The sequence below is a fragment of the Bicyclus anynana genome, chromosome 21, assembly GCF_947172395.1.
Source record: "Bicyclus anynana chromosome 21, ilBicAnyn1.1, whole genome shotgun sequence".
In the NCBI taxonomy this organism is placed as follows: domain Eukaryota; kingdom Metazoa; phylum Arthropoda; class Insecta; order Lepidoptera; family Nymphalidae; genus Bicyclus; species Bicyclus anynana.
In genome coordinates this window covers 6,664,304-6,688,976 of record NC_069103.1, presented here as the reverse complement: position 1 = coordinate 6,688,976, position 24,673 = coordinate 6,664,304, and the positions used below count along the sequence as shown (strand labels likewise).

Genomic DNA, 24,673 nt, shown 5'->3' with positions numbered 1-24,673 from the left:
CCAGCTGCTGCAACTGTTTTAATATGCAGTTTTAAAAAAGTATGGTGTAACGAGAAAGTTTAACAGCTGACGAAGACCTGAAATACCATAATGTCTAATTAACACTAAGCAGGAACTCATTCTAACCAATTCAACCTCCATGGTTGAATGCGAATAATTATAATCTCAAAGAAACGAGTTTGTACAGTATGAATTACTGAATGACATTCCGACCCTGACATGGAAAAAGTGCAATAGCGTTTTGTCATTCTAACTGAAGCACGTGTTGAATAGCGTGAGAAATGCCTCTAGCTTACTCCGCCCTCAATTTGTTGTAAAAGAATTCTGAGAAGGTCGGTAGGCCGCGTAAGATGGAGCTATATTTTCGATTACGCCACTATTGTTCGACAATGGCTTTCTCGAGATATGTCATTGACTCATGTTAATTTTGCTGATGTTAATTTGAAAATCAACCTAACTTCAACAAAGAACAACATTTCGCAGGGCATGCTAGGACCAAGACTGAGAATGCACCACCCTCTGTGTGTTAATCAAGGTGTTTAGCCTGAAGTGTCTGTATTTTTAATGGCAAAACATGACGATCTTGCATTATAACTTCATGCAGTGCGTCAATGTTTTGTGACACAGCCACTGATTTAGGCCGATCTTCTTTAATGTCGTCTGTGAGCATACGACTTTTGCGATCAAACTCACTAAACCTGTGATACACAGTAGTCTTCGATGGTGCTTGATTCCCAAAAGTTAACTAAGTTGTTCGTTTTTCTAAAATACTCTTTAATAATCTTCATAGACCAGAATATACTTTATTTCTTGTATATAAGTTGGCAACCCTAGAACGAGGGAACGACGCTTCACGTCATCTTTTTTCGAGTATGCAGTCGGCTCCATCGAATCGAATCGAAAAGTCGTTCTCACGTCAAAAATTTATGAAGAAAAATCCTTTTCTCTTACATTTTGTTCTGTACTACTTTTGAGATCATTGCATACCATCAAGCTCTGTCAAAAAAATTCCACGGCTAATCTAAAGTGTAATGGGGTTAAAAACGTAAATATAGTGTCGGAAATAGTAGTCTGAGACAGATATGACGTCAGGTGGCACGACTTATTTTCATAAATATTGGGGAGTTAGAGGGGTAGCGATCGGTTGGCTTGCGATATAAGACGCTCGTCGTACGGTCCGTTTCAGTATGCTCGTGGCGTTCGAACCACCACATTCTTTGTTGTGTAATTCTTTATGAGTTACTTGGGATAGGCGGGGAGAGTGACTTAAGTGAAAAAGGGGACTGTTAGTCAAAGGCGCCTCTAACCTACCTAACCTACACACAATGTTCACAAGTGCGTGACTCCACTCAAGGTCATTCTCTGCCATTCTAGGGTTTTATATTGGTTACAGTTTGATTTGTTAATTAAGTTATCCTGACAAATATTGTGTGACCTTTGTTCGACATTGGTTTTCTTATATTTGTAATCCACTTTTGAGTCTGCTTAAAATAGTTAATCATGTCTTGATTGTGATGTTCTCCTTTACCAGAGAATGGGAACGGTTACTACAAAGGGAGGAGATATGGCAGAAATTGGAGGCGCGCGCGGCCGCCAACCCCGCGAGCCGCACAGTGCTGCGACCGTCTGAGAAACTTCCGGAACTGTCGCCCAATGATATGACGCTGCCGAGGTTGGACTCTGAAACTATCGAGGTTGGTTGATACTTTTAGTCATGTATTAGTTTTTATGATGTTCTCTTTTACATTTCTATTACAAAATAGTCCAGATCCGGGGAGCATTTTTACAATTGATTACCCTAAATTTAGTTTTCCGTGAGTAGCTTTATCTTGATCAGGCGTTTTTGAACATATCCTTGTACCAATAACGAGGTCATCAGAAATTGTTACTAACCAGCTGTTTTTTATTGTTGCTTGATTGCTTAATAATATTTTATAGTTATACTACTTAACAGCCCCATAGTCCTACAAATTACGTGGTACCTACAGTCAGAAGTTTTTATTACCTAGTTATCCTGTTAATTACCTAAATCAAGAATTTTTGTAAATATAAAAGTTGAGCGTCTCATGAAGATGATGCTACGAGTTTTGAGTGTTGCCAGGTGACGGCTACCATTTCTATGCTAATATTATATAGGGGTAATCTCCAGATCTACTAAACCGATTTTGAAAATTCTCTTACAAACTAGAAAGCCACGTTGTTTGTAAGTGTCATAGGTATTTGTTGCGCTGAATCTTAACGTAACTTTCTTTTTTCATTACAGGCGCGGAAGCAAAGCTACAACGCAAGCAAACCTCTACTGAGGAAGAAATCCGAACTTCCCGCCGACACGTCAACAGTTAAAGCGCTCATTGAGCACAAGCGAGCGGACCCGTACCTGGCCACCCCGCCCGACGCCGACTGCTAGCGGGCGCTGCGGCCTCGCACCGCGCACGCGAGTCTCGCCCTTAACACGTACCAGTATGAACTAGATTCTTGTGCCACTTACTGATATCAAGTCTGACTCTTCGAGCACAAGCGAGCAAACCCGTACCTTGAGAGCTATTCTGGAACGATGTTTTGTATAATTCGCAAGTCACCTCTGTCTTTCTCTTTCTATAATATCGTGTTAGACAGAGAGAGAAAGAGATGAATTCGAAACTCGGACTTGCGAGTTGTGCTAAATGTCACAGAATAGCCGCCCTGGTCACAGATTGCTAGCGGGCACTGCTACCTCGCACGTTGCACGCGAGTCTCGCCCTTAACACGGACCAGTATGAACTAGTTTCCTGTGCCACTTACTGATATTAAGTCTGACTCTTTGAGCACAAGCGAGCAAACCCGTACCTGGAGAACTATTCTGGAACGATGTTTTGTATAATTCGCAAGTCACCTCTGTCTTTCTCTTTCTATATTATCGTGTTAGACAGAGAGAAAGAGATGAATTCGAAACTCTGACTTGCGAGTTGTGCAAAGTAACAGAATAGCCGCCCTGGTCACTCCTTGCAACGCGGATTGCTCCCGGGTACTGCGGCCTTGCACCGCGCACGCGAGTCACGCCCTAAACACGTGCCAGTATGAACTAGTTTCCTGTGCCGATTACAGATATCAAGTCTCTCATTGAGCACAAGTGAGCAAATCCGTACCTGGAGAGCTATTCTGAAACGATGTTTTGTATAATTCGCAAGTGTTAGTTTTTAATTCACCTCTGTCTTTCTCTTTCTATAGTATCGTGTTAAACAGAGAGAGATAGAGATGAATTCGAAACTCAGAATTGCGAGATGTGCAAAACATTGTAACAGAATAGGGTGTTTAAATTATATGATGTTCGGCTTGAACTCGTTATATTATGTCGTGAAAATTACCTGGACTTGACAGTTAACTAATAATTAAAATATTTATGCTTAACTAAAAACATGGCGAGAATAATGGTTTTAGGATAGGGTTACTGGACATTGTTTATTATGGCTGTACACAAACGTATTTAAGCAGAAAGTATAAATGCAGAGTTATCCCTTTCACAATGCTTCCTGTGGAAAGAGATAGAACTGTTTTTAGACTTGTATCTACTAAAACTGCGATAGAATCGAAAATCTCTTTCTTATTAACTTTCGCAATGAAGCTTGCAAACTGTATCACACAGTATATGTTTGAACACAAATAATATAAACTGAGCTTAAGTCTCTTTTCTATCTACATTATGTATTAAAACAACAGCTAAATGGCTATTTTAGTAAAATGTCTTATCTAAATAACTGTGTGAACTAACTAAATATTTAAAAGGAGTGCATTCTTCAAAACACTTATGTTTAATATTTTATCGCAATTCAAACCGCCCTATTTTCCATACTTCTTCGTCTTCGTCACGGTAGCCCTATCAAAGGCATTCTTCTAACTATGCGCATAGCCTTATATGTACAATTCACTGACATATTGCTGGGGTAACTATGTGCTATAGATTTTGATACATTTATTACATAGTGTGCCCAAAATGGAACGATTCGTCTAATATACAGGGTGGATAAAAAACATACTCTCTACTATTGAGGAAGATTTAAACAATGATATGTCAAGGCGCGGCAACTATCACCATCTACGTACAAACACAAAAATACAATAAATAACAGTGAAATATATTTGGAAAGATGTGGAATCAACTTTTGAATTGAAAATTATTAAAAAAAATAACCACGCTATACCAAAAATATACCACTTAATCAGTTAGTGTTGCCAGGTTCAGTGTGTTAAATTTCGAAACAGATAGTTGTTGTAATCAGGACTATATAATTTCCAAAACAAATGTTTTATTGTCCGAAAATATAATTTTTAGCTAAAAAAAATGTAATTGTTGGGGAATATTGATTTCTTTCTTTTTCTATGGTTGTCTTTTCTGTCAAAATTACGACATAAAGTCCAATAGAGTTTAGGATCCACCGATCAGGGGAGAATCGGGTCGTAAGTCTAACTCTAAATGTTTGAAAATCGGGACTTTTCATACAAGCTAAAGCACTTTTTAGGATTCCCGATTAGGGGTGAATCGGGACGTAAATCTATATACCTGAAAATAGTGCTATGCAAGTTGATGTTTGGAGGAGAATGTTTGGCACCTGGCAACACTCATCCATAGTTGAACAGGTTAACAAAAAAAAACAAGGCAGTTGTCGCGCAATGTGGAGACGAATTAATACGATTTACTCGTCCATAGGTTATATCAACAAATAAAACGCTAGTTAGATGCTAGAGTTTAGACGTAATAAATCTGTTATCTCAGCAATATGTCTAAAACATTTGTACGAGATATTATGTAATTCATAAATTATAAATATTGTAGTTTGTATATCAATGTATTAAGGCCTATTTGGATTTGCGTTGAAATTAAAATGTGGTACTTCATATTTCGCTGCATTGACCGGGAGGTGTTGCATTTTCGAACTTTCTGACTCTTCCAGAACAAACAAACCCTTACAAGATTGATATATAAGTAAATTCATCTATTTTTCAATAAGGGGGCATCTTTACAAACACATAAAACACTATGAGTCCACAACTCGTCATCATGACGATAATTCGGTTCAAATAACCACGCAAGTTGAAGCATTCAAATACTTCAAAACGTCAAAGTTATTTGAATCAAACAATTGCGTTTATTTTTAAACAAATATACCAAATGATTTTGTCGAATTGTGTCTAGCTATTCGAACCCATTGAGGGACCTTATTCATGAGTTGGTTTTACAAACTTGCAGTAAAAAGTGGTTACAATTCGCTCTTCAATTGTCCTTGGTGGATTTCTATCGTCTTTTCTATTCGTCCGTGCCATCTAAGCCAATAATTTCTCCAGTATTATATATAAATGTAAAATAGGTATTTTGCCGTATAATATACTATCGATCTCTATAATTAGTTAAATGTCCTGCTGAAGATTTCTTGAAGACAAAACAAACACTTAGGTAAAGGTTGAAAAATTCGAGTCAAATGGAATTTACATACATAGTTTTTAACTAATAAAATCTATTGGTGTTTGTCACTGTTATGTGTTAATGATTAAAGATAAGCTCGTCAGATATTTGTACAGCCCAATATGACAGTTAACAATAGTCTGTGTACACGTCACATCTAGTAATACAAAGAGATAGTTAAACTAATAAACTTGCACTTTGTTTTCAATATTTTCATACTGTTATTATCGCGTTAGAGTAAACGCGAATTTATAAAGAACTGGAACAGTTGTGCAGTAGTGCCACTAGATGGCGCTGTTTCAATTCCTTGGAAATTCGCGTTTACGTTAACGTGATCGTCACAGTACCAAACTGCCACTAGGCCCTCTGTATGCTACGACAAAATCGTGCGTGCGATACAAAAAAAAATTCGTTTCGTTTTCGATAGAATCTAAACGCTTTCATTGTCTATCGAATGAACACCCACAATCCACCTGTAAATAGACAAGTTAAAAAAAACCCATCATCCATTCCTAATGTCGTAAACCTGATTATTTATAATTAAATTGTCTGAATGCCAGAAAGATTTCAACAATTCATAAAGATTCGCACACTACAGACCAATGATGTTTGAAGAAAAAAGAGGTAGATAGGTTATACGCGAACCGCAAGTGGCAAAACTATGCTAATTAGCAAACCTGATCTCAGTCGCCGCACTGTCATCGCGCCGTTGACAACGCCACTGTATTAATTTTCGTGTGCCAGTTGTAAACATCGAATGTGGTTTATGTAACCTATCTACCTTTTATTTCTTCTAACATCATTGCTACAGACAGACCGTTTTAAAACTATCCACCGCTAACTTATAGTATATAGTTTCACAGGTAACACGCGTAAAATTAGCGCCATATTAAATTATTGTTATAGTAAGACTGTAATCGTTCATCTTTGGTCATGATGGACGATCAGTTATCACAAATTATCACTATCATCTATTTAATACCTTATCTTCATAATACTGTATAATACATATTTGTAGTAGTTGTCTTTCGTTTGCATTGATGTATAAGTTTACAAATTGTCAGAAATAAAAAACATTTCAAAGTGGCACGATTTCTTTTACCTAAATATTGATGTTTCTTACGTGAAAATATATAGAATGATAACTACAATTGAATGTAAATCTTATTATTAATATATATGCATAAAGTTTAGGTAACTATTATTGAAATGTACCTATTTGTATTTATACATTTTCGTCTTTGCCTAAGCTGTCGTTCGCAAATTTAAAGTTTGAATTAGAATAAGTACATTTCGTCGTTATTCTAAACTATAGAACCTACAAAAACTTAATGGATTTAAAACTAGGTTAATAAAAATATGCTTACTCTGTTTTGGAAGGATTCGGCTATAATTCAAAGATATTGTTTAGACGAGCATTGACCAATCAACATTGGTAATTTCCACAGCTTTTGTATATTTGACACGTCCTAACATTGGCTGTGATTGGAACTTAATATAGTACCTACGATTAATTAAAAAAAAAAGTGCAACTGTCACTGAAATGTCATTTTAATGACTAGAAATAATAATCTTATGTAAGAGTATCATATGTACGATTATTAATTCCAGTCAGTAAAATGACATTTCAGTGACAGTTGCACTTGTCATTTTACAGGAATTAATAATCGTACTATAATGTCGAATAGAAACACAAATCCGTTTGTGCCTCTATTTTGTGGTGCCGTTTTTGTAGAGCTTTTCGGGAATCTATAAACTTATACATCAATGTTTTTTGTCCAAAAAATCGTCACCATTATACTCCGCGCCACGCAACAAGTCCCGTAGACGCGGCGCTAATGTCTTAATGGCGCTCATGTTCATGTAAGGCGCTGTCAATTTTAGTTCAGGTTTTTCACATGCTGGAGAAGCATTGTATTATGTTATTTCTTATGAATGCATTTATTTCTGCGCCAACACTACTTCCACTTTGTACGCGTAAAAGTGATGTATTAAGTGTGATTAATATGACTGTATTCAATCATCGATCTCCTAATAAAAAGTGGATGCACAATCAGCGACCAAGAAACGTCCCCACTCAATGTGTGCTTAACACAACTTCTTGGCACTCAATTCAAGTAGTCGCATTTGCAAATTCAACCTTAAACTCAATTCTTAAGGTTGAATTTGCTCTGAATTTGGGATTTTATTGAATATTGGACTATATTTAAAAGCCTTTAAGTATAATTTTCTTTACCAATAATTCTAAAACTGCCAAAGCAAAACTGGCCAGTTTGTAAGTGACATTTTCTACCTGATTGTGCGTCCTTTTATTATAAGAGGTCAATGGTATCAATGCATAATTTTCAATTTTAATTAGTTTTTACGATACATTAATAAATTGCATTACTATGATGTAAAGAATGTACGAGTTAGCCGAACGAATGATGAAATTCGATTTTGCAAGTACATAATATTGTTAGTTATATTTATTTATTTATATGTGAATCACTTTATATTTTTTTATGGAAATATTTTTTAATTTTAGCAGCAAAATCATGAATGTATTTAATTTTCTGAGAGGATTTTACGAGTGTAGTAACAGTTAGTTCTAATATATGAATTTTTTGAACTTTTTTTATGGGCGGCCGCTATTTGATTTTCGTCAAAGTAATCCCCAAAGAACATAATTATTTTAGAATCATCATTGCGTTCACAATAGTTCCATTATCATATTTACAAAAAACGACATACCGATCAACTTGAGAACCTTCTCCTTTTTGAAGTCGGTCAAAATAGACTTGAAATTTATTTCAATGCGTGCGCTTGTGTGTGTATGTGCATTAACGGGTATGGGTACATTTAAAATAATAATTTTATTAGTTGTATTTTTAATGTATTATTTGTCTTTCCATTAAAGCTTAATAACACTTTGCTATTAGAATAAATCATATATGGTTTGTTTAATCTAGACTGATATTAGTATTAAAAATATTATTCTGGTTCTGAAATCGTGCCACACTTGCTGCATTTTTTTTTTGCAAGTTCTTTGCACATTTTATTGTTTCACCACCTTCTGATAATAGGGATGATGACAGTTTTTTAAATTGACCATGAAATTTTAAATTAAGAGTATGCTAATAGTAAAGCAATTTTGTAGAAGTATACAGGGTATCTGCGATCATTACTTTCGGAGCTACAGGGATTTAACGGTCATAGCGGATTTGGCACGGATCGCTCCTAAACGTGTCATACAAAATGGCACGAATTAATGACGTCATCGATCATGATCGTTTAAACAAAATGTCTTTATTATTTATGCGTTTATGATTATACTTCATAGGTACAATGAAAAATATCACATTGCATGTGAGAAAGCTAAAATGTATGAATTTTCATCTAACTACGATAAAATATTTTTAATTGTTTTGAAAATTTTATAAATAATTTAATTTACAAACATTCCAACAATCTTTGTTTTCTACGTATTAATTAAGTAATATTGACCTTATTTACCCGAAAGTCTCATAAAAATCAATATATTCAAACTTAGTCATCATCCCCATTTTTGGATAGCCTAAATCGGTCTTTGTCACGATAAAGTAAGAAAGTGACGTTAAACGCTATAGTATAGTCTATCCGACACTTATTAGGTGATGGAACATGCCATTAAGGGAAATGTCATAAATAATAAGTCCCAGGGCCATTTATTCTAATTGAGTATTATTTTCAAGACTTGATTGATTTTCTTTGCCATTCAAATCGTTATATGTATAATCATAATAAAAGTGAAATAATGCCAAATTTGGTGTTACAGTGCAATACACATAACATATTGTCATGGTCACCCACAAATTCCGTTGCTCTATTTGGACACAACATATTAAGTATTAAGAGGGTGTGGACAATTTTTAGGGGGTGTTTGCACAGTTTGTTTCAACTGTGAACCCAATTGTAGTATCAGCAGAATATTTGGAATAAAACATTTGGAATTAAGCCTGTACAGTTTTACACAAATATGAGTAGTTTAAGGATGGATGTGTCCTGTCCACAATAACAAGTTAAATTATTAAATCTCGAAGTGTTTGAAAATGTTCAAATATGGATGTCAAATGGTTTTTACTTTGTGTTTTTATCAAACCCCCCTGTAAATTTGACTACGTGCTTTGTCGTATCTTTACTAATTTATTGAATAAGTATGATAAAGTAAGTATCTTGTGTCACATAATGGTTATATAATCTTTTAACGTATGCATGTAACGTAAATTATGTGAAAGTGTCCTTCGTCGAGAAATTGTTTATTGTTATTTTATAGTTTATTTGCGCAACAGTGAAATTATGAATGGACTGAATGAAAGTAAACACTTATTTAATTTAATATTAATGTGAATTTGTGAAAACACTATAATATAGTCACTTCGTTTAGCCCTAAACGCATCCACATTTTATCTTAATACTGGTACACTAAATTAAATCCGAGTGACTGTATGTATTGATTAGCATCTATGTAATACTTATTATAAAATAAAATTGATAAGTTATATTTAAGCGGTATATATATGGTATATTTTGCTTCTGGTAAGCGAACGTGTGCAATTTTTGTAAGAAATTATTCGTAATAAAACTATACGTACAGTGACTCGGCCATGTTATAATATTAAGTAGGTGTAGATCTATGTATGTGGGAGTGACTGGACTGACCACGTTAGCGATAATTTGCGAAGTTGTTCAACAAATTGATAAATTTTGTATAAATATTTATAACGATAATGTAACTGTTGAAAACAAAATATTGTAACAGATGACATATTGTAAGGTGCTTATGATTACTGATTATCGTTATAATATAAAGTTGTGCATATAATTCTGGTGTTTTATTTTACGACGTAATAATTTAGTGGGTGCTTATAAATATTGGAAATTTTATCATCATTCTCCTTTTGGGGAACACACAGAACCGCGAGTGTTCGAGAATAGTGGGTAAAAACCAGTGTGCCTAGTAGGAGTTCTCAATGTTTTCATACTGTTACTATCGCAATAACGTAAACGCGATTTTTTAAGGAATTGAAACAGTTGTGCAGTAGTGCCACTAGATGGCGCTGTTTCAATTATTTAGAAATTCACGTTGACGTTAACGTGATCGTCACAGTATCAAACTACCACTAGGCCCTCAGATAATTCGCAAAAAAAATGTCGAAACAGAACATCCTGAAATCGCTACAGTGAGAATATCCTGTCGGGGCCTACATAATATAATGTGTGTATCTTTAAGAGTCAATGGACATCTAGACAAACGTCCCAACCTCATTATAGTTTTCTATCAGGGTTGTCATTCTATCATTTTTAAACATTATAAAATCAAGACGTTTTTCTAATTTACTGATGGGCCTATAAAGAAATAAGAAATCAAAAATATTTAAAACTATTTATTATTTTTTTTATAAATACACAATTGTATACCAAATCGATTTTATACATATAATTACAAGATTTGAATAATAATAATTATTATAATAAAAATTTTCTTATGCAGCGTAATTTAAATTTAAGTGCACATATAAAACTGCCTCTTCGTAGAATACCTATATTTATATAACTAGCTTTTATGACTTAATTGTTAACTGTATATCTACATTGTATTGCTGTGGGCCTGCTATTATTGCCAGTCATTTATTTATATAATCTAATCTGAACAGCACATTTGCACCATAACATTATTAAACAAGATACGGAATAGTTTTGAAAACTGACCAATTCTTGTGTTTGTTATACAATACAGCGTCTTCATAATTATGATTTTATTAATCATACTCCTATCTAAGACCTACATGAAGTTCGGGTCCAAATGGGTACCGGGTAAACCTGGAACATCAGTATGTCAGTGAGTTTGTCACATTATATATTCAATTCCTTATACTCTACAAGAAACAAATCACTAGCCGATTGATAAAAATAATGACTACATACCATTAGGCCTTGCACGTTCTAATAGGAATGCTGAGAAAGATTCTATTAAGTAATCTGAGTAATTTAAAGAGACATCTGAATAAAATTGAAGGGTGCGAATTGATAATTTGTTTTTAGATTCTAGTGAATAACAAAGTTCTTCTGAGAATAACCTAAATAGTTACAGCTTGAATTGCAACATTTTTTTTTAATAAACACCCCTTCGAAATTATCCACGCCCTCTTGGTATAAATATGTAAGTAAAAGTAGCTGTATAATATTTTTTCATTTACTACAGGATGATGTATGATTATGTATCTTACAATACATAAATGTAATAAATTATTTATTTTTAGAGATAAGTAAAAATAAATAATTTATTTTATATTACATGATTTTTTTTCATCATTACAGAGATCCATTATAACTGTAAATATAATTTTTGTTTTAGGTATAAAACATGTTATTGCCTATAATTTTTTTTATAATAAATTATGTAATAACTAATTATGAACAACATTGTATACAGAGAATGTTATATTTTACAATTCTTATGAATCTACTGGACATTTTATTTACCTTCAAAACAGTTGGAAATAAATTACAATTTATAAAACTCCAAGCCGATCTTTTTTGGCAAATAAAATAACATCATTATATTCACAAGTCCTAGTAAACAGAGTTACATCATCATCAATAACAGCCTATTTTCGGCTCGCTGTTGAGCACGAGTCTCCTCTCAGAATAAGAGAGGTTAAGCTAATAGTCCACATTGGTCCAATGCAGATTTTGCAGACCTCACACACAGAAAATTAAGAAAATTCTCAGGTGTGCAGATTTCCTCACGATTATTTTCCTTCATCGTTTGAGATTCGTGTTAGGTAATTTCTTAGAATGCACATAACTGAAAAGTTGCGAGGTGCATGCTTCAGAACGGAGAATCGAACCTACGCCCAAATCGAAGGCAGAGGCATATCCACTCTATAAAAATACAATATAAGATTGTCCTATATGTGTAAATGATTTCACAAGTTTCACAGAAAATATTCTGACCGGACTTCCAACTAAATGGGAACATTTTCCCATGTTCCCATTTTGTTAAATTTGTTAAGTTAAATTAATTTAAAATGAAATTTTAATTTTAACAAATTTAAAAAAAGTTGACTAAAATTAGTTATTGTACCATTCTTAGTGTCATTTCTTGTGACTAAACAATTTAGAATAATTCATTGCTTCTATACAATCACCTAGAGTAAATAGTTTTTAATGAGATTTTGGTTTTTAGGCTAATAAATAACAGGTTATGTATTCCGTTATACTTTAATGATAGACTGCATCAGTGAGGTAACCTACCAGACCAAAGGCAATTTATAAAAGAAATATATACTCAGAGGCACAATTATCCGCCCTCTTTAAAATGATGCGAGTATATTAAAGTGGGCTGATAATTGTGCGTATATATATTCCTAAATTGACCCAAACTGCGAATCGAATCCAAATGAGCACATATACGTAGTTTTGTTAAATATTGCAGAATTGTCGTCAAATTCACAAACACGGCACCAGTGTACTCTAGCACGAATATGAAATCGTTAGCTTAAACAGTATAAGTTTCATAACATGATGGTCATGTGATGTGAACCTTGAAGTGATGCTCCAGTGATGTGCCAGGCTAGTTGTCGAGCCTGAAATAGAAAACACACTAATATTATAAAGGCCAATGTCTGTACAACCCATATTCGGCTCACTGCTGAGCTCGAGTCTCCTCTCAGAATGAGAGGGGTCAGGCCAATAGTCCACCACGCTGGCCCAATGCGGATTGGCAGACTTCACACACGCAGAGAATCAAGAAAATTCTCTGGTATGCAGGCTTCCTCATGATGTTTGCCTTCACCGTTTGAGACACGTGATATTTAAATTCTTAAAATGCACACAACTGAATAGTTGGAGGTCCATACCCCGGACCGGATTCGAACCCACACCCTCCGGAATTGGAGGCAGAGGTCCGCTGGGCTATCACGGCTCTCACGGAAACAGACTTTACCCTGGATTAAAGCATAGGCTACTTTATACCGGATAAAATCACTGTTCCCGTGGGATTTGTAAAAAAATTTGATAAACAGAATATCACTTAGACGTCTGCTAAATTGGAAGAACATTTGGAATACTTCAATCCCATCAAGAAATCAAGAAACAAAAGTGTTTTTGCGGGATAAGAGATGAAAGTTTGTGCCGTTAAAAGAAATTCACAAATGTTACAAACATAACATTTAATTAATTTAATATTGCATAGATTAATCATAACATGTGAAGGTTACTCTGTAATAAACTGATTTCGCTGAAATTTGGAATAGCAATAAACTTTACCCTGTATTAAAATAACTTGTGGGAAATAGAGTTTCACGCGAACGGAGGTACGGTTGTTAGCTAAACTGGAATAACATCTGGAATACTTGCGGAAAAGTATAGAGTTCCTGTGAGATAAGAAATGTAAGTTTTTGTCTCGTTGAACGCTGCCACGTGCTCCGTCTGCAGCTGCTCCTAGCTAGTGAATGAATGAACGACCTGCAGCAGAGGGCGCTACTTCCGCCGCGTGTCGCGCTGGTGCTTGAGCAGCGCAAGCTGGTCGTGCTGGCGCGCGATGTGCTCGTTGAGCGCCGCCACGTGCTCCGTCAGCACGCCCAGCTGCTGCTCGCAGTTGCGCGACGTCTGCAGCTGATCCTAGCTAGTGTATGAATGAACGACCTGCAGCAGAGGGCGCTACTTCCGCCGCGTGTCGCGCTGGTGCTTGAGCAGCGCGAGCTGGTCGTGCTGGCGCGCGATGTGCTCGTTGAGCGCCGCCACGTGCTCCGTCAGCACGCCCAGCTGCTGCTCGTAGTTGCGCGACGTCGACTGAAGCTCCTCCTCCTAATACAACAATTGACGGTGTTATAGGCAGGTATATGATGGGAGCCAGGCTTTGCGTTAAATTGGATGAAATAATCAATAAAATTGTAATGATCATCAACCGATGGACGTACAGTGGGTTTTGTCAGAACACCAAACACGGTTTGACCTTGTCAGTCAGTCATCGTTCAAAACGATGGAACGCTATTCTTATCAGGCTAATCTTCTTATGAGACTCGTAGTGAGTAACTAACTCTCGGATCCATAGCATCAGCATTGCCAACACGCAGTGTTTAAAGACTCTCTTCAGGCACTAAGGAATTTTGAACAAGGAACTACTAGTACTACAAAAAAAGTATAGTGGGCATAAACTCTGTTCATCTAATATTGGAAGATTGAGACGAATATCTTAGCAATCCATGGATTCACCGTTCGGGTGCCGGGTCCATCGCGTGGCAAACGAAAAACCCTTAACCCTGAAAACCGTAAAAAATCTCCGGGAACTGAATGTCAAGGGACTGTTAATTAGCAATTTGTTGCAATAATAAGGCAATCTAGAGATGTAGATAATTTACCAATCTGCTGATAGTGTTGTGTTTGTCCTGTATCGCCTGTGCGTCAGCCTCCTTCTCCATTTCCATCACTTCGAATCGTTGCCGCAGCATCTCACACTGCAAAGGAAACCAAAATTTTAAAATCCTCCGACAATCATATATAAATACTCGTATATAAAAAAATATACTAGTTTTAGCAGAAGCTTCAAAAGTGGATTTAAAAAATAAGAAAACCAATGCTGAACAAAGGTTTCACAGTATTTGTCAGGACAACTTAATTAACAAACCAAACTGTAACCAAAATAAGACCCAAGAATGGCAGAGAATGACCTTGAGTGAAGTCACGCACTTGTGAACGTTGTGTGTAGGGTTAAAGACATCTGTGATAGTTAACTAACACACCCCTTTTCCACTCAAGTCACTCTCCCCGACTATCCCAAGTAAGCCATAAAGAATTACACAAAAAGTACAGGCTCGAACGCCACGAGCACACTGAAGCCGACCGGACGACCAGCGTCTTATACCGCAAGTCCTTACCGCCAACTATCGCTACTCCTCACTAAATCCCTATTCTTTACGAAACAAGTCGCGCCACCTAGTGTCAGCACGATCCAACGCGAGATCGAACGACGTCGTATCCGTCCCAGACAAGTATTTCCAACACTAAGAATACAAAAACAAAGGCATTTTTAAAATGTCTGTGAAAGTATAGGCATGTTCAAAATGTCTGTTCTTCAAAGCAAAGTGGACCTAATAACTACTATCTAAAGTTCACGTTTCTTTGAAGAAAATTGAGATTTGAATCTTAATCCATGTTTGTAAATATGACCTCACCTCTTTAACGTAATGCTCAGTCTTGCTCTCTCTCGTGTGCAGCTGAGCGCTCAGGTCTTCCAGCTTGGCACGGTAGTAGGCCTGCACACGCTCCTCGCGCTGCAGCAGCTCGTGACTGATGAGGAACGGCGCCTCCAGGCTGCCCAGCAGGCCCGTCACTCTGCCCTCAGCGTCTTCACAAACAGACTTTTTTTTAATCTGGTGGTAGTCAGCCGTGGGTGTTTACCACTCAGCAAAGATTTACTGACATAGTTCAGCGAGTCGCGAAGCTGAAGTGGCAATGGCCAGGCTACATAGTTCTAAAAGACGATGGACGTTGGGGTTTCGAGGTGCAGGAATGGCGACCCCGCACCGGAAAGTGCAGTGTTGATCGAACCCCTCTAGGTGGACCGAGACACAATACAGGGTCCTAGGTTTGAGTTCTGAGTCAAAAATTCACTGCACAGAGTTAGGACATTGGTGGTACAACACCTTCCCTCAAAGAGCACAATGTTTAAGCTGTCAATGTTTGCATTTACATTTCATAGTAATCAATAAAAAAGTGGTAATATCACCTTATTTTCTCAAACCATCATTAGCGGGGGAATAGGGTGAGATTATCTCATGAATCTCATGAAAGGTGAAACAGGACCTGCCACTCTGGTTCTGCATCAGCAGATCTTTTACGGCTTGACCTTGACAATGATTCCAACGTCACAAAACTTTCAGGGACTATTCTTACACATCCCCAAAAACCCCCATGGGCCACCAAATCTCACAGGAGACATTTTACAGCTAAAATAAAATTGGGGAAAAAAAGAAATTTACCTTAACTTGACTTACCTACTGAAGTTTCACTGAAGCAGTTGAAATCTCCAGAGTCGTGCGTCTCCCCTCTCCTCTTCTGCGCCGCGGACACATATTTACCTATTTCTAATTTTAGACTTTCATTCTCCATTTGTAACAACTCGTATTCCATCCTTAACTTTTGGTTTTCCTAAAATAATCAATTTCATACATCATTGAATAGGGATGATGGCAGTTTTTTTAAATTGCATATAAATTAGTAGAATGCTAATATTTAAGCAATTTTCTTAAAGTAACAGGGTATCTGCGATCATTACTTTCGGAGCTACAGGGATTTATATTGATTTATAAAGCGAAAAAAGTGTTTTCGCTTTTTTTTCACCCTTTTTTAGATGTCGGCCGTCTCTACTTTCATTAGTCAAACTCTATGATCTGATCTGTCATTCCCATACTTTTTTATAAGTTTTCAAAACGTTAGCGTTTGTAGAAAGAAAATTAATGTGCCACGGCTACAGGCTCTGTGCTGCCTCTCAGTGCTTAGACTATGTGCCTTCGAATCATAAAGTCTTTAGTATGTTATTTATTTTATCAAACTAAGCCCGCCAACCATCATTGGAGCAGTGTGGCAATATAAGGAGAGAGGAAGGCCTGGCCCTGTAGTGGCCTATTAAAATATGCTGATAAAGATGATTGCCTCCCGCACTTGCCTGTCTATGAAAGCAAAAAAAGCAAATATTGTTTTTTCAAAAATAATACTGATGACATACATACCTGTTCTAAGTTGTGTGTTTTTGCACTAAGCTGTTCGTTGACATTTAAATCATCCACAGAACTAAGAGCATCCTCACTTCCAACCTAAAATAGATAATAAATGCAGCGAAGTGAATAAATGCAAATGCAATGTAGATAATAAATGAAAGTGAAGTTTAAATTTTGGATCAATTTTTCACTTTTGCAGTGAAGGAAAACATCGTGAGGAAACCTGCATACCAGAGAATTTTCTTAATTGTCTGCATGTATGAAGTCTGCCAATCCGCAGTGGACCAGTGTGGTGGACTATTGGCCTAACCCGTCTCATCTAAGAGAAGACTTGAGCTCAGCAGTGAGCCGAATATGGGTTGATAATGATGATCTGTAAGTTTGACGACTTGAAGGTATACTTGACTGTCAATGGCTGGCATTTTGAAATAGTCAGGTGTTGTTTACATATTAATTTGCAGCAAAAAGACCTAGCGAAGAAATGTGAGATTTGGCAAAGGTGTCGTACCCATCACAAATACAAAATTCAAAAATTCATGAGTCTTTCTCGAGTCAGTACGACACAAACCGTTGCATCCGTAATTTTCAATATTATTAAAAAAAAGGCGTATGTTTTAAAAACTGTTCTGAAAAATTAAAGAAATAAGATGGAGTGTTTTTTTATTGATTATTATATTAATTTACGTAAATGTTGTTAGTGTTAAATTTTGAATTACAAATTATGAAAAATGTTTGTATATGCCATTGTCAAGGAGACGTGTGGCTTTTGTTTTTTTTTTATTGGTGTCGCCGGCTTCAGCACGCAGAGACTGTGTAAAGACTCACTCTGGTTACCCTGTGGTTTTTACCAAATAAACAGAATAAAATGTGTTCTTACCAGGCTCCCAGCTTCTGACAGAAAATCACCATTACAACTGGCAGCTTGACTACTTGTTTGGGCCTTTGGCGTTGTTCCCAGTCTCTCTTTTTGCGCCTCCTCTAATGCAAACTGAAGTTCCTGGTTCTTATTCTTTAACTTTGCAATATCACATTTGTATTTGCTGTCACTTTCATTGATATGCCTTTGGTAATCATCTATTGTTGCTTGTAGTTGTGACACTTCAAAAGTTTTATCTGAAAGCTGATATAAAAATGGCTCTTTATTATATCTAGCGGCTACATCACAGAAAATTGTTGTGCTTGTAGATAATCTTTAAATATCCATTTTTAGAGGATGAAATTGTTTAAATGAATAAATGAATAAATGATTTATTGAGCAAAAAAACATTTTTATACAGAATATTTTGAAACGGCAGTTGTGCTAAAATCTATAAAAGATAAGTTTCAGATAAGTTTAAGTCTGTTTAAGTTATGCTTAAAAAATTAGACACTGTAAACTTTTCTAGTTTATTTAATTTTTTTAGATTGTGTTAAAGACTATAGTCAGGGATATACATTTTTTACAAATGATTACTAACAAGTTAATTTTTCGTGAGTAACTTCATCTCGATGAGATAATCAACTTTTTTATTTACGAAAACTCTTGATTCTGGTAGCTAACTGAGTTACCAGGAAATGACAGGAAATTTCCGAGCATTGGAACGAGTTAATGTACCACACAATTTGTAGGACATTGTGGCTGTACCAAAGCTGTTTCTATAAATTGGTGAAAACCACATGAAAATCTGTCAATTAGACTTTGGGCTTATTGTGAACAGACAGACAAACCAATCTCATGAATTTTTTTTTTAATAATTTGTACATATTGTAATTCCTTATCCTTCAATGTACTTACTGGTAATTTGTATTGATGTGTGTATTACCTGAGACGCATACTGAGCATTTTCAATAATTTTCTTTTGCAACTCTTCTTGAAGAAGTCCTGCATCTAAAGCTTGTGGAGTACTTGTTGTTGCTACCTTGTCCTCACCTTTACTTTTTGACTTTTTGGTCAACTTATTCTAAAAAAAAGTTTAACGCATATAAATAAACTAGATGAGAATGCACCAATATTTTAGATAAGGGAATACTAATATGATTTGTTATCATTTTTGATAACATGAAAAAATAAAGATAATCTCAAAATGGCAAGATTACATTTTGGCAAAAATATATGTGAACCTTTAACAAAATTAAAAATCAGCTTGTAATATATCTTGTTTTTTATTCAAATTGGAATGCTTATTTTGTTATGTAGCATTCAAAACTGCTGGTTTAAAAACTTGTTATAGTCTGGCAAGTTCGTTAATGACACTCCCATGATATGCGAGGGACGGGGGGAAAGACTGTGCAGGTGTGATCATGCATACAGGGAAGTGAGGTGGTATCAGTCGTAGGTTTTTCATTAATTGCTACACGCTCCCTGGCCCCTGCAGACCATCAGGAGGGTTATGAACAAAGTTGCCAAGTTATAGCTTTCTCTTAAGTTATTGAAAGAAAAATTTCTGCATAATATTTTGTAAAATATGACCAAACAATACACCAAAGTTGTGTAAATGTAACCTAAAATTAGTTTATCTACTTTACTAATATTACAAAGAGGTACAGTTTGTGAGTTAATGATTGTACAGGGTAATCTCTAGATCTACTGACCCCAATTTGGAAATTCTTGTACCAATAGAAAGCCACATTATTTGTGAGTCATAAACAAAACTTTATCCCATTTTCCTACAGGAAGGGACAAAAAAACAACCTTCTTACAGGAAGGGAAGGGAAAAAGGGAAGTATGCAGGTAACATGGGGCATCTGCTACTTAGTAGTATAGTAATAGTCTGCTAACTATGAAAAATACTACTATCATGCCTACTTGCGCCGCCAAGCAAGCTGGCTGTGTTCTGTGGTGAATTTACTGGCTACCAAAATGTTTGACAGTTGTGCCTTGCTTGATACAGAGCGGCACATTATTGGATGTGTTCCTTACATGCTCGTTTTGCAGTTTTCCATGAAATATCTGGAAGACCATCTGCTTATTCCATATTATTAAAAACAAGTTACATACCTGCAGATTATCAAGTTCATCTTGAAGGACGGAGACGCGGCGCGTCAGTTGCTGGTTTCTAAACGTTAACGAATCAATTTCAAGTTCACCCTTCCGTAACGTTTTCTCTTTCTCCTTTAAAGATTCCCGTAATTCATTCGACTTAGCTTGTTCATCTAGTACGCCTTTTTTCAATACTTTCACGTGAACCCTCAACTGTGAACGGAAACAATGAATTTACAAACCAAATTGCCGACAACACTGATATGTTTTCAGTTTTATAAATAACACAATCAATGTACTTTTGAATACTCAGCCGCCAATTTTTGGTACTTCGCCTGAATGTCACCAGAAGGCAGCCCCTCCATTGTAAAGCTTCATAAGCTCATGGCTTTAAAATTTTATAAAATTATTTATTTGTAATATTGCTAAGCCGAACACCCACTTTTGTATGAGCGAAAATGACATTGACATCTGTTATTGACATTGACACTATGTCACAGAAAATTGACGTTTGCATAAAATGCATTTCTGTTTGGATTATTGTACTAAGCTTTTTTAAATAAAAATGTTCGTCTACATAAATGCAAAGACCTTATACTTATGTATAGTAAGTATAAGGTCTTTGCATAAATGTTACTGAGGTTTTACTTTAGGCCTAGTTCAGACTACTCCAGTATTTTAGTCGAGTACGAGAGATTTTTGGGCGGTAAATCCAAAAATGAATAATGTTACTAAGTACGCAATAGAAGATTAGTATACAAGGGGCTAAAAAACCCTATTTTAAACGAAGTATTTTTAGGGCACGAGCCGAAGGCGAGGACCGCCTAAATAGAAACCGAGTTTATAATGGGTTTAGCCCCGCGTATTACACAATTATTTTCTCTACGATTGCTAAAAAATAAAATAACTCGGTACAGTATTCAATGTTTTATTTAATTAGGAAATTAAATGTAGGTACAAAATGCTACAACTTTGGATGTTAGGGGAGATGCTTTTACCCGGTAACTTAATTTCCCGTCATACTCATTATTCAACTTCACTACTGTGAAGTTGAATAATGAGTATGAGGCGTAAACATGGGAGATATTTGTTTAAAACACGATCCGTAAGTGAATGCACTTGTTGTTCTTTTTTCTACTTATTAAATTTTTCGTAAGTAGGTGTTTCATTCGTAAGTCTTTTTTGATCCACCTCCAAATTTGGGTCAACATTCTCACTAGATGAAAACATAACAATTAATGTTGCAAAACATGTAAATTACGGTCACAAATTCACTATGGATTTCTTTAAAAAAATCAAGTATGAATTATTCACGGCAATTGTTTTTAAAATTCTCGCTTTTTTTTAATTTTATTTTTCTTTCACATGAGAAAACGGCAAAGGTATTACATCGTACAGGATGTCCCATGTCTTCAAATCTCGCTCTATTCGCAACTCAATAAAAATGAACGCATTCCACAGACAAGAACGCTGCATTTCATTCCAATTTAAAGTTTTTTATTTATGTTTCAAAACAATCAGGGCCTTACCTGTAATGATTCTATTTTATTAGGCTAGTGCTTGGCTAGTACTCGTAACGCTCGTAACAGACAAGAATTAAAAAAACAAAATTACTTTAGCCCCTAGAGGCTGAAATACTTGTTTAGCCCCGCTGTGGAGTGGTAATATGACAGTGTTTTTGAGCAAGAGTATATAAATATCGACTCCCGCTAACTAACATTTGCTCACCTGTTATAGGCAATTTCGTACTTCTGGCTTGCCTACTGACGAACTAATGATTAAAATTGATTTTTTTGTGTTGAAATGCTCATTTATCGAGGAAGGCTATAATCTATATAACATCAAGCACCGATCAAAAATGTCGCCAAAACGGGGAAAATAATGTTCGGTCGTCGGCTAGTCTTCCTAACATACAAATGCGAAAGGTCATTCTTACGAAATTTCGAAAACCGCTTGACGTACAAAGATGAAATTTGGCAGGGAGGTAGTCCACAGTTAGTAGGTATCTGCTAATAATGGATTTTGCGATAGAGCCGGATTAAAGAGGTCTAAAGGCTCTCACAAGTTTGTATGAAAGTTCTTGATTTTTTATGCTACAAACTTGAAATTTAGTAGAGTAGGCTAACAACCTACATAATGTTATTTTTATTAGTGGAAATCGAATAATCACAAAAAAAATGAAAGTCCTGTTTTGGAACTCTTAGTCTTATATCTGATTGGAATCGGATGTAGTGCACAAGATCAGTAATTAGTACAACTTTTTATAATCTGTCAGATAGCTAATTAAATTTTAAATTATCTGGCAACATTGTTTCTGTTGATGTGTCGTGATTGTCCGACCTAAAATATCAATATTTTGGAATTTATGAAATAAAAATACTAATTACTGAGATATATTTCGTACTTATTTACTATTTAACTTATTCTAAAATTATATGTCACAGAAATGGACGACAGGTAAGGGTCGGACTTGTAAAACGACTTCGTATCGCAACAGGTAAAACTTATTCAGAACAAAGTAAATTGTGATTAAACTGTATGAATAATCCACAGGAACATGGAATCAAGCAGCTCAATTTTACCAGACGAATCAAACGACCACTCTAAGAGTATTATACACATAGACGTCGATTGCTTTTACGCTCAAGTAGAGATGGTGCGGAAACCAGAACTTCAATCCCTTCCACTTGGAATCCAACAGAAAAATATCGTCGTGACCAGTAATTATGAAGCTAGAAAGTACGGTATCCGGAAATGTATGCTCGTTACAGACGCGTTGAAAGTATGTCCAAATTTAAAATTAGTTAACGGCGAAGATTTACACGACTACAGGGCAGCTTCAAACAAAATATTTACAGTACTTCAAAGTTGGAAGTGCCCTGTCGAAAAGTTAGGTATGGATGAAAACTTTATTGACGTCACAAACTTAGTACAAGAAAAACTGAAAACTGTAAATATAACGGCCATCACAGTTTCTGGTAATGTATTTAGTGAGCCAACCCTGGAGTGTATCTGTGGTTGCCACGCAAGGTTGAAGATAGCATCACAAATAGCTAGTGAAATGAGAAACAAAATCTATGACGAGTTAGGCTACACAACATGTGCTGGTATCGCACACAATAAACTGTTGGCCAAGTTAATCTGTCCATTTAAAAAACCCAATGACCAAACCACTATTTTCCCTGAACACGGGGCCAGTTTTATGTCTACATTGCAAAATGTTCGCTCAATACCCAGTATTGGATCAAAAACCATGGAAACACTTGTCACTCACAAAATTATAACTGTAAGTGATCTACAAATGGTCCCCTTGGAAATACTGAAAAAACATTTCAGTGGAGATATGGCTGTGAGACTGAAAAATTTAAGTATAGGTGTTGACAACACTCCAGTTAAGCAAACAGGACGGCCACAGAGCATAGGATTGGAGGATAGCTTTAAAACTGTTAGCGTGAAGAGTGAGGTTGAAGAAAAATTTTCTGCTCTATTGCAACGATTGCTAATTTTAGTCAGAGAAGATGGACGCATTCCTGTTTCACTCAGAGTGACCTTGAGAAAGAAAGACGTAAAGAGGTTGAGCAGTCACAGAGAGTCCAGACAGTGTCAAGTGTCCGCTTCCATTTTTACTATTAATAATGGCACACTGACAGTTACAGACGCAGGACAGCAAAAATTAATGAGCATAATAATGAGATTATTTAACAAACTCATTAATTTGTCTAAACCATTCCATTTAACTTTAGTGGGATTAGCCTTTACAAAGTTTCAGGAGCGCATGACAGGAAGGGGTTCCATTGTAAATTATTTAATGAATGATATATCTGTACAGTCTGTTCTTAACATTCAGAATGATTGTGACACATCAGCTTCCTCAATGGATTACTCTGCAGTCTCACCCAGCAGTAGTACAACTACGGATCTCTCTGATGCTGAAGTGGAACCATCACCTAAGAAGCCTAAAAAAGTAACATGGATAGCAAAGAGGCGATGTTTGTCCAAGGAAGAAGTTGCTTCACCTAGTAAGTTGAAAGTGGGTGAGCTAAGACTGAACTCGAGAGAATTGGAAAAAGTTTCAGAACTAAGGCTAAGTTCGAGGGATAGATCTCTCACACCTCGGGCGAGTCCTGCAAAAGACAATCTCTCAGATACTTCTGACACCATGAAAGACATTGCAGAGGGCGGCAACTGTGACAACTGTCCCAGTTATGTTGATAAAGAAGTTTTCAATGCTCTACCAGATGAGATGCAACAAGAACTCAAAGCGATGTGGAAGAACCCTTCCAGCTCAGAGATGGTGCCCAGAAGTAGCCCCAGAACAATGAACAAAGGAAAACCCAACTCAATCTTGAAATATTTTGTTCCACACAAATAGTATTTAGTAAGATTTTATCTTGTTAGTTATGTTAAGTGATAAGTGAATGGTTTCTATTTTTTCAAATCATACAATTTTTATTCAACTGATCAAATACATGTTTATGTTATAAAAACCTGATTTTTATTATGCTGTACCTAGAGGATAGTAATTGAAAAGCT

The 24,673-nt window shown here is 35.9% G+C and overlaps 3 protein-coding genes across 4 annotated transcripts in view; 2 read left to right on the top strand and 1 right to left on the bottom strand.

Moving 5' to 3' along the window:
• LOC112057089 (serine/threonine-protein phosphatase 2A 56 kDa regulatory subunit gamma isoform) overlaps positions 1 to 10,280 on the top strand; it is a 76,822-nt gene extending 66,542 nt beyond the window's left edge. For both annotated transcript variants that reach the window (XM_024097592.2, XM_052888247.1), the window contains 2 exons: positions 1,532 to 1,694; positions 2,264 to 10,280. In XM_024097592.2, the coding sequence (XP_023953360.1) occupies positions 1,532 to 1,694; positions 2,264 to 2,407 (307 nt within the window). In that variant the 3' untranslated portion in view covers positions 2,408 to 10,280. The remainder of the gene's footprint in view (positions 1 to 1,531; positions 1,695 to 2,263) is intronic.
• A 547-nt stretch (positions 10,281 to 10,827) lies between these two features.
• Positions 10,828 to 20,606, bottom strand: LOC112057076 (protein phosphatase 1 regulatory subunit 21). The gene is made up of 10 exons (XM_024097577.2): positions 20,440 to 20,606; positions 20,159 to 20,353; positions 18,984 to 19,121; positions 18,059 to 18,301; positions 17,194 to 17,277; positions 16,459 to 16,612; positions 15,637 to 15,809; positions 14,824 to 14,919; positions 14,108 to 14,269; positions 10,828 to 13,047 (listed from the first exon to the last, which is right to left on the bottom strand). The coding sequence occupies exons 1-9, from the start codon at positions 20,503 to 20,505 to the stop codon at positions 14,123 to 14,125; spliced, it is 1,296 nt and encodes a 431-aa protein (XP_023953345.1). The 5' UTR covers positions 20,506 to 20,606; the 3' UTR covers positions 10,828 to 13,047; positions 14,108 to 14,122.
• A 1,832-nt stretch (positions 20,607 to 22,438) lies between these two features.
• Positions 22,439 to 24,627, top strand: LOC112057068 (DNA polymerase iota). The gene is made up of 2 exons (XM_024097562.2): positions 22,439 to 22,597; positions 22,694 to 24,627. The coding sequence occupies exons 1-2, from the start codon at positions 22,587 to 22,589 to the stop codon at positions 24,510 to 24,512; spliced, it is 1,830 nt and encodes a 609-aa protein (XP_023953330.1). The 5' UTR covers positions 22,439 to 22,586; the 3' UTR covers positions 24,513 to 24,627.
• Positions 24,628 to 24,673: the final 46 nt, after the last annotated feature.